This window comes from Drosophila pseudoobscura, chromosome X (assembly GCF_009870125.1).
Source record: "Drosophila pseudoobscura strain MV-25-SWS-2005 chromosome X, UCI_Dpse_MV25, whole genome shotgun sequence".
NCBI lineage: Eukaryota > Metazoa > Arthropoda > Insecta > Diptera > Drosophilidae > Drosophila > Drosophila pseudoobscura.
In genome coordinates, this window is record NC_046683.1 from 54,709,815 (window position 1) to 54,722,780 (window position 12,966).

Here is a 12,966-nt window from a genome sequence, read left to right on the forward strand (position 1 = left end):
TGTGGATCTCTCACTCGCTCTCTGGTCGTCTCATACTATACCTGGCTGCGGATTGCCTGCATATTGTATGCGAAACTTTGCCGTTTCCCCCAGGACACAGCGGCTGTCGCGCATTTCGTTTAGTAGCGATGGCGAGCATTTAGCAGCTAAAAAGCGAGACATAAGAGATGGCATACATCTATGGATTAGAGAACTACAGATAGTATCTAAGAAGCAGTGCGATCTATGCAGTGGAATGGCTGATTGTATCTTTCGGTGCTAGTGTACTTACATTTAAGTTTCATGTTTCAATGACTTCAACAATATATATATATAGAACACAAAACACGTGAGTGGCATGCAACAAGATCTACAGAAAAAGTGAAGAGTGCAAGCAGCGTTCTGAAGGGGAATGTTATACGAATTTCTTTGGTTTCAGATAGAACACTTTTTGGATATATTTTACGGGGTTAGTTTTTTGGTTTTTTGTTTTTTTTTTGTTGGTATAAATTTTGAATAAAATGGAACAGGAACATGGAACCAATTATACGATGTATAATGTATTACTTGCAGATGAAAGATACACAGATACTACAGATACTGTAATACTGTGTAATACTGTAAGAGATACATTTTGGTATATACGAAAAGATAGATTATACTAAGATCAAAACAAAAAAAAATAGGCGTTTACTAATTTTAAAAGTTCAGATGGGGTTTCAGGTGGGTTTCAGGTGGGTGTCAGGTGGGGGGGGGGGGGGGGGGTTTTAGGGGGACAAGCCTTACAGCTGTAGGAGCCACAGATATCTCTGTGCGAGTGTGTCTGTGTGTGGCAACACTGTACATTGGGACAAATACAATAGATAGAGACAGATATAGAAGACAGACGAGATAGAAGACATTGGACAAGAATATTTGTTGGTGAATTTATTGTTTTTGTTGTTGTTGTTGTTTTTTGTGGTTTTAAGACAAAATTACAGACAAAGGACAGGAATTTGTTGTTGTTTGGTGTGTTTTTGTTTGGATAAACACGAAAGATTAAGAAAACACATATACACATAACAGTGGAACAAAAGAGAGAGAGAGAGATAGAGAGAGCGGCTGAAAAAGAGAAGGATACATACCTTTGAGTGCCACCTGCATTTCCTCCATCTGTGTGACCCATTCCGGTTTGCGATAATCCTTGGATCCAACGATGCCTTTGATTTTACATATATATGAGATACAGATACGGTAAAATTATTAAATATATGCACACGCACAAATAGATACTTTTCGCCTGCAAGAGATACATTTTATCTTAGACTAAAATCGAGTTGTGTGTTGTGTGTGCCTCAATAAAATGTGTATCTTTTTGGGGGATATTTTTGGGGGAAAAAATAACGGGGAGGATTGGGGGTAAGGATTTTTGCTGCTGCCAGAACCTGTAAAAGAATTTTAACTAACAAAATTCCATAAAAATACAGAGCATATACATATGTATTGTATATCCCATAGATAGAACCTCTATAGATAGTACCTTCGACGGAAAACAGAGCCGTTGTCACTGCCACGCCCAATGGATTGTACGCCTCAAAACTAATGGTGCCCCAATCATCGGGATACACATTATTGATCACCAGCACCGATGTGCCGTCGTCGAAATTCTCAATTTGATATTCCTCGGAGGCAAAGATTTGCTCATCGTCGCGCAGCCATTTGACCTTGGGCTTGGGTCGTCCAATGACCTTCACCTCCAGCTTTGGCTGTTCGCCCTCTTTGGGTTCGATTTTCTCAGGTAGTTTTTTAATGATTTTCGGTGCTTGTTCGTCGATTGAGAGGGTCTACAGATACAGATACAGATACAGATACAGATATACAGAAAATTTTGTTGGGGTCTGAAACGGAGAACACTCTCTCAGTCTGTCGTCGGTTCTTACTCTATCAAGTAGATCCTCCTCAGATCCTGTGAGTCCAGTGATTTCAGAATCGGGGATATATTCAAATGCTAAAAGATACATACAGTCGAAAGAGCATTATCCACAAGGAATTTTCCGAACGCAAAACAGAAACGAGGAAAACGAGGAAACGGGGAAACAAGGAAACAAGGAAACGAAGAAACGTGGAAGAATTATTTACAAAAGAAAATGGGAGGCGGTTTCCCAGTTGAGAAAATAGAGAGAGAGAGAGAGAGAGAGAGAGAGAAAAACATCACATGCAGGAGGAGAGGAGAGTGATTATTGGGAGAGAAAAACACCTATAAGTATCTAAGTATCTTTTTTTTTTGGGGGGTTTTTGGGGGATGCATTGTAGTGTGTGTGTGTGTGTGTGTGCGCGTATCTGTAGAGACAGTGCAGCATCTACTTTCACTACTTTCACTACTTTCTAGTACTAGTACTCTCATCTGGTTATAGAACGAACGCTTAGATGATGATGATGCTCAAAAGTACCTTGAATTTTAACGTTTGTCTTGGTCACTGTCTTGCCAATCTTATTGCTGGCCACGGCCTTGTACTGGCCCTCGTTCTCGGGGAACACTTCGGTAATCTGCAGCTGGCAATTGCCTTGCAAGTCCTGCGATATCGTAGTTTCCTTTGTCTCGGCAATCTTCTCCTCGTTGTGATACCATTCCACCTTGGGTGTGGGCTTCCCTCGCACCCGGCACTGCAGCAGCAACGCCTCACCGTCCATCACCTCGACGGGCTGCGCGAGCTCCTCGGTGAAGCGTGGCGATTCAAATTCCACTGCCTCCTCCTGGGGCAGGGCCTCCAGAAGATTGACAGTCGCCGTGGACGTCACCGAGCCACCCACATTCTCCGCTCGACAGGTAAAGGGTCCAATGAACTTCCGCTGGAAGTCCTCAATCAACAGAGTGGACTTGTTGGCCTGGCTAACGATGCGGCACTCGTTGGAGCTCTTGATGGGCTCGTTGTGGACGAACCATTGGAAGGAGGACAGCGGCTCCGACTCCACGACGGCCTCCAGAATGGCCACCTCATGCTCCCCAAAGTACTTGGGCTCCAGGGGCTGCACGAAACGTGGCGGCTGGATCTGCTGATCGGGTTTCGAGTCGGACACAACCACCGAACCCGACGACTTGGCCTCCCCGACCTTGTTCTTGGCCCAAACTTCGTATTTGCCCGTTCGCTTGCGCGTCATATTGATCACCCTGATGACGGTGGTCGTCTCCGTGGTCTCCACAATGATCTCCTCGTTCTCCACGATCTCCCGGCCATTGCGCATCCACTTGATCTCCGGTCGGGGCAGACCATCGTACTGGACCTCGAAGCGAAGGGTGCCTCCCGTGGGCACCACGACGGCGTTCAGTGGAGTGACTGTGGGGGGCTTTAGGATCTCCTTGGGCTCCTGCTGCGCCTCATCCAGGCGACTCATGATGTTGGCATTGCCAATGGCACGTCCAAACTGGTTTTGTGCCTGCACCGAGTACGTGATGGCCTCATTCGGCGGCGGGTTAAACACCTCCAGGGCCACATCGCCCGTCTGCTCGTCGTGGAACATTTGGACGGTTTCGCTGGGCAGAACCTCCTCGATGCCGCGATACCATTTGACCTGGGGATGGGGCTTTCCGGCCACCTGACAGGTCACCGTGACCTTCAGCCTCTCGGGCTGTTTCTCTTCGGTGAACTCGATCTTTAGGGGTTTCGTAAACTGTGGCGCGACGCCTTGTTCTTTTTCTAAATGGGAAGTGGGTTTTCCAGATAATAAATATTTTGTGTGTGTTTGTAGGGGATATCGTTGGGGAGGATTATATACAAAGGGGGCTTGTGGACAGGACCATGGACTGGGGCTGGAATGTAACTAAAGGATGTGCTAAAACTAATGCGAAACTCACCGAGAATAATGTTGGTACGACTTGTGGCCACTCCTGCCTCGTTCTTGGCCTCACACGTGTAGACACCCACATCGCTGGGCGTGACCTTGGCGATCTTCAGCTGCGCCACCTGCTCCACCACCGTGATCTCGTACTTCTCCGAGGCAAAGAGCAGTATGTCATTGAAGTACCAATTGATTTCGGGGAAGGGCACTCCCTCCACCTTGCACTCCAGCACTGTGGGCTCTTCGGGGACGCATTGGCGGGGTCGCAGCTTCTCTGTGATGCGCGGCGGCTTGATCTCCTTCTTCTTTTTCTTCACGAGCTTCCTCTCCTGTCCGATCACCTCCGAAGTGGTGGTCTCCTGCTGGTTCTGTGTGAGCTGCTGATCCTCGATGAGCTCTTCGTCGGCCACGCGATCGATGCCCTCCTGGATGCGCTTCTGTGTGATGAGCTCCAGCTCCGGCAGCGGTTGACTGTCGTCCAGAACGACCCTACGCTTCTCCTTCTTGATGATGTTCGAGGTGACCTTCATCTCGAGATCGCGACGGACATCCTCCACGTCCAGTTCGATCAGCTGTTCCGTGGTGATGAACTGCGGTCGCGTATCTTCAGTCTTTTTCAGCAAGGTGATGGTTTTTTGTGAGATCTCTTGGAACACTTCGTCCACCTTTTCGATTTCCGCAATGGCTGCTTCGAGGAGTTGCGGCTGTCCCTCGACGGAGGCCTGTTTCAGGCGCTTTGTGCGCTTCTTTTGGGCCTTTTGCTTCGCCTCGGCGGGGCTCTCCTCGGAGGGAATGACCTCCTCCTCGGGCAGGACATCCTCAGAGACGGCCACCACTTTGTCATCGTCGACGGGAAGGACCTCGTCGACCTCATCTTCCTCGGCAATGGGCTCGGCAAAGGGCTCGGCCGTCTCCTCGGAGACCTCATCCACCGAGGGCGTGGCCTTCTTTAGCTTGGGCTTCCTTTTCTTTTCCTTCTTGACCTTGGGGGCAGAGTCCTCGGGCACTTTGAGGGGTTCCAGTTCCAGTTCTTCCTCTTCGCTTTCGGGCTTCTCTTGGGGCACCAGCTGGGGCCCGGGAATGGCCTTTTCGGGCTGCTGTGGCGCCTCCGCTGGCTTCGCGGGTATGGGCTTGAGCTGCACTTCCTCGGGCTGCTCGGCGGGAAGCAGATGCCGCTTGCCCTTGGGCCATTGCTTCTCCTCAAGCACCTCCTCCACTGGCTTCTTCTTTTCGCCTCGCTTCCATGGCACTTGGGGCTGCTCCTCCTCGATCTTGGGCTCCTTCTCGAGGTCCAAGTGCTCCGCTTCCTCCAGCTGGGTGGGCTCTGCATCGGGAATATCCGGCAGATCCTCGTGCTTGGGCTTCTTGACCCTTTTGGTCTTGCGCTTCTCCTCTTGGATGAGCTCTTCCTCGACCTTTTCCACGTGCTGCAGGTCCACTTCTTCGAGTTTCACTTCCTCGGGCTTGATGGACTTCCTGGTGGTGGGCTTGAGACGCACCTCCTCGATGGTGGCTTCCTCCGGCAGCGTTTTCTTTGGTCGCGAGACACGCTTGAGAGCCACTTCTTCCACCTTTTCGATGATTTCCTGCTTCTGTGGCTTCGGTTTTGGTGCTGCCTTTGGTTGTACAGGCTGCTCCTCTTCTGGGATGGGCTGCTGCACCTCTTCCTCTGGCTGTTGCTCCTCTTCCTGGGGCTGCAGTTCCTCTTCCTCGAGCTCTTCCAGAGGTTCCTCTTCCGGCTCTTCTGAGACCTCTTCTGTGGCTGTCTTTGGCTTGGGCTTCTTTTTCTTCAACCGCTTCTTGGTTACATCCACAATTTGCTCCTCGGTGGTGATGACCTCCTCCGTTTCGATCTCCTCTGGTTGTGGTGTCTCTTGCGAGACAACAGCAGTCTTTTTCAATGGCTTCAAGGACACCTCCTCCACCTGCTCCTTTTCGGGAAGAGGCTGTTGCTTCCGGGGCGTCCGCTTCAGCTCCACCTTTTCAACCTGTTCTACCACCTGTTGGGGCTTGGGTTTCACTTTTTTGGGTTCTTCTACGGGAAGAGGTTCTTCAGCGATGGGTTCTTCCACTTCTGGTTCTTCAACCTCTTCTGCGGGTTGTTCTTCTTCGGCTTCTTGTTCTACGGTTACCTTGCTCTTGGGTTTCTTGACCTTTTTCACCTTTTTCTTTTCTTCCACGATCTCTGCTGGCTCTTCTACGACTTCTTCTTCTTCAGGTGCCTCTTCTTCGGGCTGTTCTTCTGTGATCTCGATCGTTTCTACAGTCTTTTTCGGTTTCTTGACCTTTTTCACCTTACGTTTTTCTTCGACAACTTCTTCTTGGACCTCCAAGATCTCTTCCTGTTCGTCCACGATCTTTTCAGGCTCTTCCACGATCTCTTCAGGCTCTTCCACGATCTCTTCGAGTTCTGCGACAGTCTCTTCTTCGGGAACCTCCTCTTCAGGAACCTCCTCTTCAGTCTTTTCAACAATTTTCTTTGGTTTCTTGATCTTTTTGACCTTTTTCTTTTCTTCTACGATATCCTCCTGTTCTTCCAGGATCTCGACAACCTCTTCGGGGACTTCTTCCTCAGGAATTTCCTCCACAATCTCTTCCTGAACCTCTTCCGTGGCCTTGGGCTTCTTGATCTTCCTGATCTTGCGCCTTTCCTGGACCACTTCCACCTCCTCTTCCACAAGGACCTTCTCGATTTGCGCATCGACCTCATCGGGGTGCTGCTCTTCTTCCACGGGCTCTTCTGGTTCGGGCTTGGGTGCAGCCTTGGGCTTCTTCTTGCCACGCTGCCACAAAACAGGCTGTGGCGTCTCCTCCACGATGGGTTCTTCGGGCAGGACGTCGACAGCCTCTTCGTAGGTCTGGACTGGTGCTTCTTCCAGCTTTTCCTCGACAACTTCTTGGGGCTTGGGCAGGGGCTTCTTTTTCTTGCCGCGCTCCCAGAGCTGGGGCTGGGGTTGAGGTTGAATCTTCTGCTCCTCCTCCTCCAGGGTATCCACTGCCACTTCGAGCGCTTTGGGAGCTGCTTCCTCGACAACTTCCGCCTTTGTGGCTGGCTTTTTCTTGCCACGCTCCCACAGCACAGGCTGCGGTTGCGGCTCTACGGGGACGACCTTTTCCTCCTCCAGAGTGTCGACTGCCACCTCTAGAGTCTTGGGTACCTCCTGCTCCGCTGTCTGTTGAGGCTTCTGTTTCTTGCCGCGTTCCCACAGCACAGGCTGGGGCTGTGCCTCCACTTGGGGCACAGGCTCTTCTTCGGGCAGCTCATCCGTGGCCTCTTCGTAGCCCCTTTGGGCCGGCTGCTGCTCCACCAGCTGCTGCACGGGTCTGGTGGTCTTCAGGGGCTTCAACTGGAAGTCCTCCGCCTTCTCCGCTTGTTTGGGGCGGGATCTGGGCGTGGGCTTCAGCTGTACCTGCTCCACCTTCTGCTCGGGTTCCCGGGGGGGAATCACGCGGCGGACGGCTGTCTTTTTGGTCTCCTCCACGATCTGTTGCTGCTGCAGGACCTGGGTGGTCTGCTGTTCGACCACTTGGGAGGTCTGCTGCTCGATCACTTGAGAGGTCTGTTGCAGCACCTCCTGAGTGGTGGTCACCTGTTCCTGTAGGACCTTCTTCTTGCCGCGTTCCCATAGGACTGGAACCGGCTCGGGCTGTTGCTGTTGCACGGGCAGGGGCTCCTGCAGCACGTCATGCAGCTCCTCGTAGGTCTGGGCGGCAGGCTTTTGCTTCTTGCCGCGTTCCCACAGCACGGGCTGCTGCTGTGGCTGTGCCACTGGCAGAGGCTCCTGCAGCACGTCGTGCATTTCCTCGTAGGTCTTTGGCTTCTCCACCAGCTGCTGCTGCTGTTCTTGGACGGGTGCCTGGGGCTGGGGCTGGGCCTGTTCCGGCCTCTTCTTGCCACGGTCCCAGAGGACGGGCTGCTGTTGCAGCAACTGCTGCTCCTGGGTATCCTGACGCTCCTGCAAATGCATGAGCGAGGAGTCCTCCACTTGAATGAACTTCTGGGGCTCCCGTGGCTGGCGCCAGTCGAAGGCCTCCTGCTGCGTTCGCTGATTGACGATCTTCTGGTGCTCGTACTGCTCGAGGCTCATCATCTGCGAGTCCTCGATCTGCACGAACTGCTGTCGCTGGGCCTCCTCGATGAGGCTCTGCTGCTGGACGAGTCTCTGGCGGTCGCTCGCCTGCGAAATGGTGTCCTCCACGGAGGTGAGGGGCTGCAGCTGGGGCCGCTGCTGTTGCTGCTGCCGCCAGTTGACGGCCTGCTGCTCGCGGATCAGACGCTGGGCCTCCAGCTTCTCCCGCTCGGAGACGTGCATGATGTTGACGTCTTCGGTGGTGATGAACTGCTGCTTGTAGAGGCCCGACTGGTCCTCCTCGTACCGCTGGAGGTCCGCGCGCTGGACCATCTTCGAGATGGAGCCCTTGGAGCTCTCATCGATGGTGAGGAGAACCTCCTCAGCGATGGCCTGCTGTGCCTGCAAGTGCTTCAGTTCCACTTCCTCGATCTTGAACTTGTCGATCTGCTTGGTCACACGCTGCACGCTCTTCAGCTGCTGCCGCATCTCCTTCCAGGGTATGAGGTCCTTGTTGTTCTGCTGCTGGGTGATCAGCTTGTCGATCTGATCCGTCATCTCCATAATCTCCACGCTCTCCATGCTCTTCAGCCGCTGGATCTCCTTGGTGCGCTGCTCCTGTGCCACCTGCGCCTGCTGCGGCAGTGGCTCCTCCGTCTCGATGGCTCCTTCGAGGGGACGCAGATAGACCTCGTCGATGTCGAACTTGTTCAGCTGCTCCGACACGCTCTCCACTTGCTTGAGCTTCTCGCGCATCGTGATCCAGGGCACCGCCTCCTTTTCTGTCTTGCCGGCAATGATCTGCTCCAGAGTGGCGCCCAGACTCATGATGCCCCGATCCCGCTCTGTTTTGATCGACTTGAGGACCACTGTGGCCGCCTCCAGCTTCGGAGTGGGCTTCTTCTTCTCAATGGGTGTGGCCTTCAGGCTGATGGTCTCCTCAGTCCAGGACTTGACGGGCTCCGGCTTGAAGCCGGGCAGGAAAACGCCCTTGTCCAGCGAACGTCCACGATTCGGACGCGAGGACTTGCGCCAGGGTATCACCTTTGTGGCAGGCTGCAGGGACTTGCTCCTCACCTTCGGCTTCTTTGTGCGCGACCTTCCCTCATGACCATTGACCCCCAGATACTGGCCAAACTGCTGCTGTTGCTGGCCCCCCGGCTGCAGCTGTTGTCCTGGCTGCAGGGGCGAGTCTGGTGCATCCTCCCGGCCGGAGGACGAGGACTCATCTTCGGCGGAATCAATTGTGCGCAATTGAAAGGCCGAGATTCGTCGTTCTAAACGAAGCGTGGAAAGGGGATCTTTAATAAAAGGAATCTCTCCATAAGGACAACCAGAGTTCGAGACCAAAACGAGCGGCGGGGCCACTTTCTTCCACTTACCTTCGACTACACAGAAATAATCAAATATACATATATGTATAAATAAATCAAAATCATATGCAAAACAATGAACTTGAAACACGCATAAATAGTATATATATATTTTTAGTGGATTTGCGGACAGAGGAGCAGGGCAGAGCAGATGAAACCGAAAACCAGGCAGTGGGTGGGGCCTACTCGCCCACTCCTCCGCAGCCTCTGATTCGATGACCCTGAATATCAGTCCATAATACACTCAGAGAAGAAAGCCCTGAGAATCGATTATACAAAAAGATTTGCACCGAAAAAAAGAAAGTATTTTCCATTCAATTTTACGATTAGAATGGAAGTATTTTCTGAATATATTTCATATTTAAAGAGTTATTTCCCCACAAATTTATTTACTTTAAAGTGTTTTATATTTATTAAAAATTGGCATACATTTATGTTTCAATCAAAGTGAATTTTTCTTTGATTTCACTCTGAAAAAAACCGAAATTTTCATTTGTGTGGCTTTTTCTCTGAGTGTATGGGATTGTGGGCCTAGAGGGACCTCTAGGTCATGTCTAAGTCTCTTCGGAATACATATTTTAGCTAATTGGCATTGATAAAAATAGTATGAAACAGTCAGTCACATAGTCACATAGTCACAGTCTCTTCGCTTGAGAGGTGACATTATGGTTTATCTATGGGTGCTATGATTCATTAATCGGGCATGACGGAGCAGCAGCGGTCCTAAACGTGGACGTACAATGATTAAAATTGCATTAGCCTGCACCTAAATCCTATATCTGTCTCTGTGGCACATTGTCGTGGCAAAACGAATTGCCTCTGCGAGTCATCATCATTACGACGATCATTAAATGGCTGCCATATGGATGTGTGGCCTCTGTGTGGCAAGTACAATTGAGAGCAAACAATTCGGAATGTGTTGTTGCCTCCAAAAATAGATATCTGATTAGTGGCGGCTACGTCACCAGGTGGGGCTCCGGCTGCCTCTATAGAGCGGCCATAGACAGATTTATGGGCGGGGTGTGTCTGCCTGTTGCTGCCTGCGCGGTATTTTCAGAGCGAGCGCAGCAGCAGCAGCAGTAGCAGCAGCAGTAGCAGCAGCAGCAGCAGCGCACTGCACAGATCCATACGAGATCTCGATTCTCATTCCGTTTTAGACAACAAACGGGCAATGTTCTGACCGACAAAATGGAGCAGAGTGTCTCCTCTGCGAAAAAAAAAAAAAACCAATTACCTGTGCGATTTTTACCTGTGTTTTCGTTCGGATGATTGGCTGATTGATGGCAGGCATGCAACAGCGGTGGCAACAGCAACAGTAGCAACGGTAGCAACAGTAGCAGTGTGGCATTGTGGCAGTGTGGCAGTGTGTGTGTGTGGCAGTGGTGGCAGGGAGCAGGAGTTATCAAAAACAAAGTTTTTCTTTCAAATTAATGCATTTTGCTTGAATTTATTTATAGACGCGATCGGTTTTGGTTTTTAAGTATTAAATACATGATAAAAAATACAATTAAAAAACAAAGAAAATAATGTGGATAGTGGACAGTGGATAGATAGTACTGTGTGTCTATCGGCATCGGTAAATCGAGAGTAATCGATAAATGATAAACATAAATAAAACAATTACATATCGGAAATCGTATCGGTACTTAAAAACAAAAAGAGTCGCATGAGTTTTTATGATTAATTTTTTAGTAAAGCTCACAAGCGGCAAATAATCATCGATTTTTCTCTCTCTATTTTGGACACATTTTTGGAATTCATTTACAACAAATGATTGATGATTGAGAGTGTGTGATTGACAGAACAAGATGGAAAACAAAATTAGTAAAGAAAACAGTAGAAGCGGTAATAAAAAATGAATTATAAAATCTCATGCAACATCACTACAAAAATAAATAAATTTTAAATTAAAATATAAACAATACATAAATCATTATCATCATCATCATCATCATCATCATCAACATTCGATGTGAGGATACACACGGATATAAACATATTTGAAAGGACTGTCTGGGGATACAAGTTCGTAGGAGGATCGTACGTTTGGGTTTTTCATTTGGTAAGAGTCTTGATCGTGAAGAGTCCTATCTGAAAGCGCATCTTGAACCGAGCTAACGTGAGATTTCTTTTGCAGCATCGAACAGGGCAGGAGGAGCATCATTCCTTGGAAGCAAGAAAGCATCTTTGGGCCTGGCAGCTAAATATATCTGAGGGAAAACTACATGGGGGCAAGACATGATTCACGTCTGAAGAGGTCTAGAGGTCCCGCCGTGGCTCGATGAGTGAACAGCCGTAACTGATTAATCTAATTAAATTCATTTCTGCACCATAAACAGAATCATCAATTCATGTTCTTGTCTAATGATTAAATGGCCAACTGCTGCTGTTGGCCAACATCTTTCTTGGCTATAAGAGTTCTTCTCGACACACACAACCCCCCGGGGATCGCTTTTAGGTAATTTATTTAATTATTTTCTGTATTTTCTCCCACCCCGCAGAACTATAGAAATTTCTTTCGTTTTTTCTTTGGGTTTTTTTTTTGGTTTTTTGGTTTTTTATTGAAAATAAATTTCAAGATTTACTTGAAGCGAAAAGCGGAAAATACATAAAATGTTTTTCATTTGTTTGCCTGAACGAAAGAACACCAGATATCCAGACAGCGGCTGGACCCAAAAATAGACCTCCGCCGAACCGAACAGCACGGATTTTTTTAACGCTAATCTATTGGAAATTAGTTTTCTCGAAAGCACAAAGCCAAACATTCTCCAAAAACAAAATTCAAAATAGAACAAATTGAGGGAGAAAAGCGTACATATAGATGAATATCTATAGGGAAAATTTTCAGAGGGAAAAATAGAGATTCATTCGAATGGCAGATGAAAAGCCCATGGCTGAATGGCTTTCGATATTTTTGTGTTCTAGTTTTTTGGCTAGAGATCGCTCGCTGTTGCTGTGTGTGTGTGTGTGTGTATCTGGCAGATACAAGACACCAGAAACAGAACACAAAACGAGCAGATCAGAACAGAGTAGAACCAGCAAGAGCAGTGCAGTGTGTGCGCTAGATGTGTCATCCATAATATTTTATGCTAATATTCACATGAAAATATAAAAACTTTCACGCTCGAGCGGAGGCGGTCGAAATGTGCGTTTTGTTTGCACACGGCCCCAAAAAACTACACTCTGCACACGACTGATGATTGTCGGGACTATATATAGTATAGTATCTTTGGGATACTGTACAAAATATTATATACACGACCGAGTATTCCTAAAGTGGCCTGCCTGCCTGCTCCGCCTGCCTGCCTGCTCGCCTGCCTGCCTTCTGCCCAAACTCGTACGTGGTACGGCGGCACCTATGTGGCGTTCTGGTCTGCCGTTCGGACATAATTCGTTGAAAGTATTGTGGCTGTACATAAGCTGGCTGCCTTATTTATAAATCGACTCATCGGGGGGCCTAGAGGTCTATCTATCTGTACCTGAACATTCTTTGAGTCATTTTCAATTTCACTCATTGTCGCTGCTGGCTACAGAATTTTCAATTTGAAATTTTCAATTTTCAATTTTCAATTTGAAATTTGTGGGTTGCTTTTCTGCTGCTGCCAGAACGATGCTTCTTGAATAAATGTTCTATAAATATTTATGGGTTTTGCAAAATACTTGTAATTATTTTTATTATTTTTTCAATTAAAATTTTTCTTTTCTTGCGTTTTTTTTTTTCGTTTTGT

General features: G+C 48.7%; 1 protein-coding gene and 1 long non-coding RNA gene across 8 annotated transcripts in view; one reads left to right on the forward strand and one right to left on the reverse strand.

Annotated features, from left to right (window-relative positions):
* The window catches only part of LOC6900857 (titin-like), a 125,617-nt gene that overhangs the window by 51,525 nt on the left and 61,126 nt on the right, over positions 1-12,966 (reverse strand). For 6 of the 7 annotated variants that reach the window (XM_033385485.1, XM_033385484.1, XM_033385483.1 and 3 more), the window contains 5 exons: positions 3,812-9,142; positions 2,409-3,653; positions 1,899-1,966; positions 1,499-1,802; positions 1,104-1,178 (listed from right to left, as the gene is read on the reverse strand). In XM_033385485.1, the coding sequence (XP_033241376.1) occupies positions 1,104-1,178; positions 1,499-1,802; positions 1,899-1,966; positions 2,409-3,653; positions 3,812-9,142 (7,023 nt within the window). Of the gene's footprint in view, positions 1-41; positions 147-1,103; positions 1,179-1,498; positions 1,803-1,898; positions 1,967-2,408; positions 3,654-3,811; positions 9,143-12,966 lie in introns of all 7 variants that reach the window. The other variant, XM_033385486.1, reaches the window with a different exon arrangement.
* LOC117185185 (uncharacterized) lies at positions 10,342-11,343 on the forward strand. The gene is made up of 2 exons (XR_004470766.1): positions 10,342-10,562; positions 10,696-11,343. It is a non-coding gene; the product is annotated as an uncharacterized lncRNA (long non-coding RNA).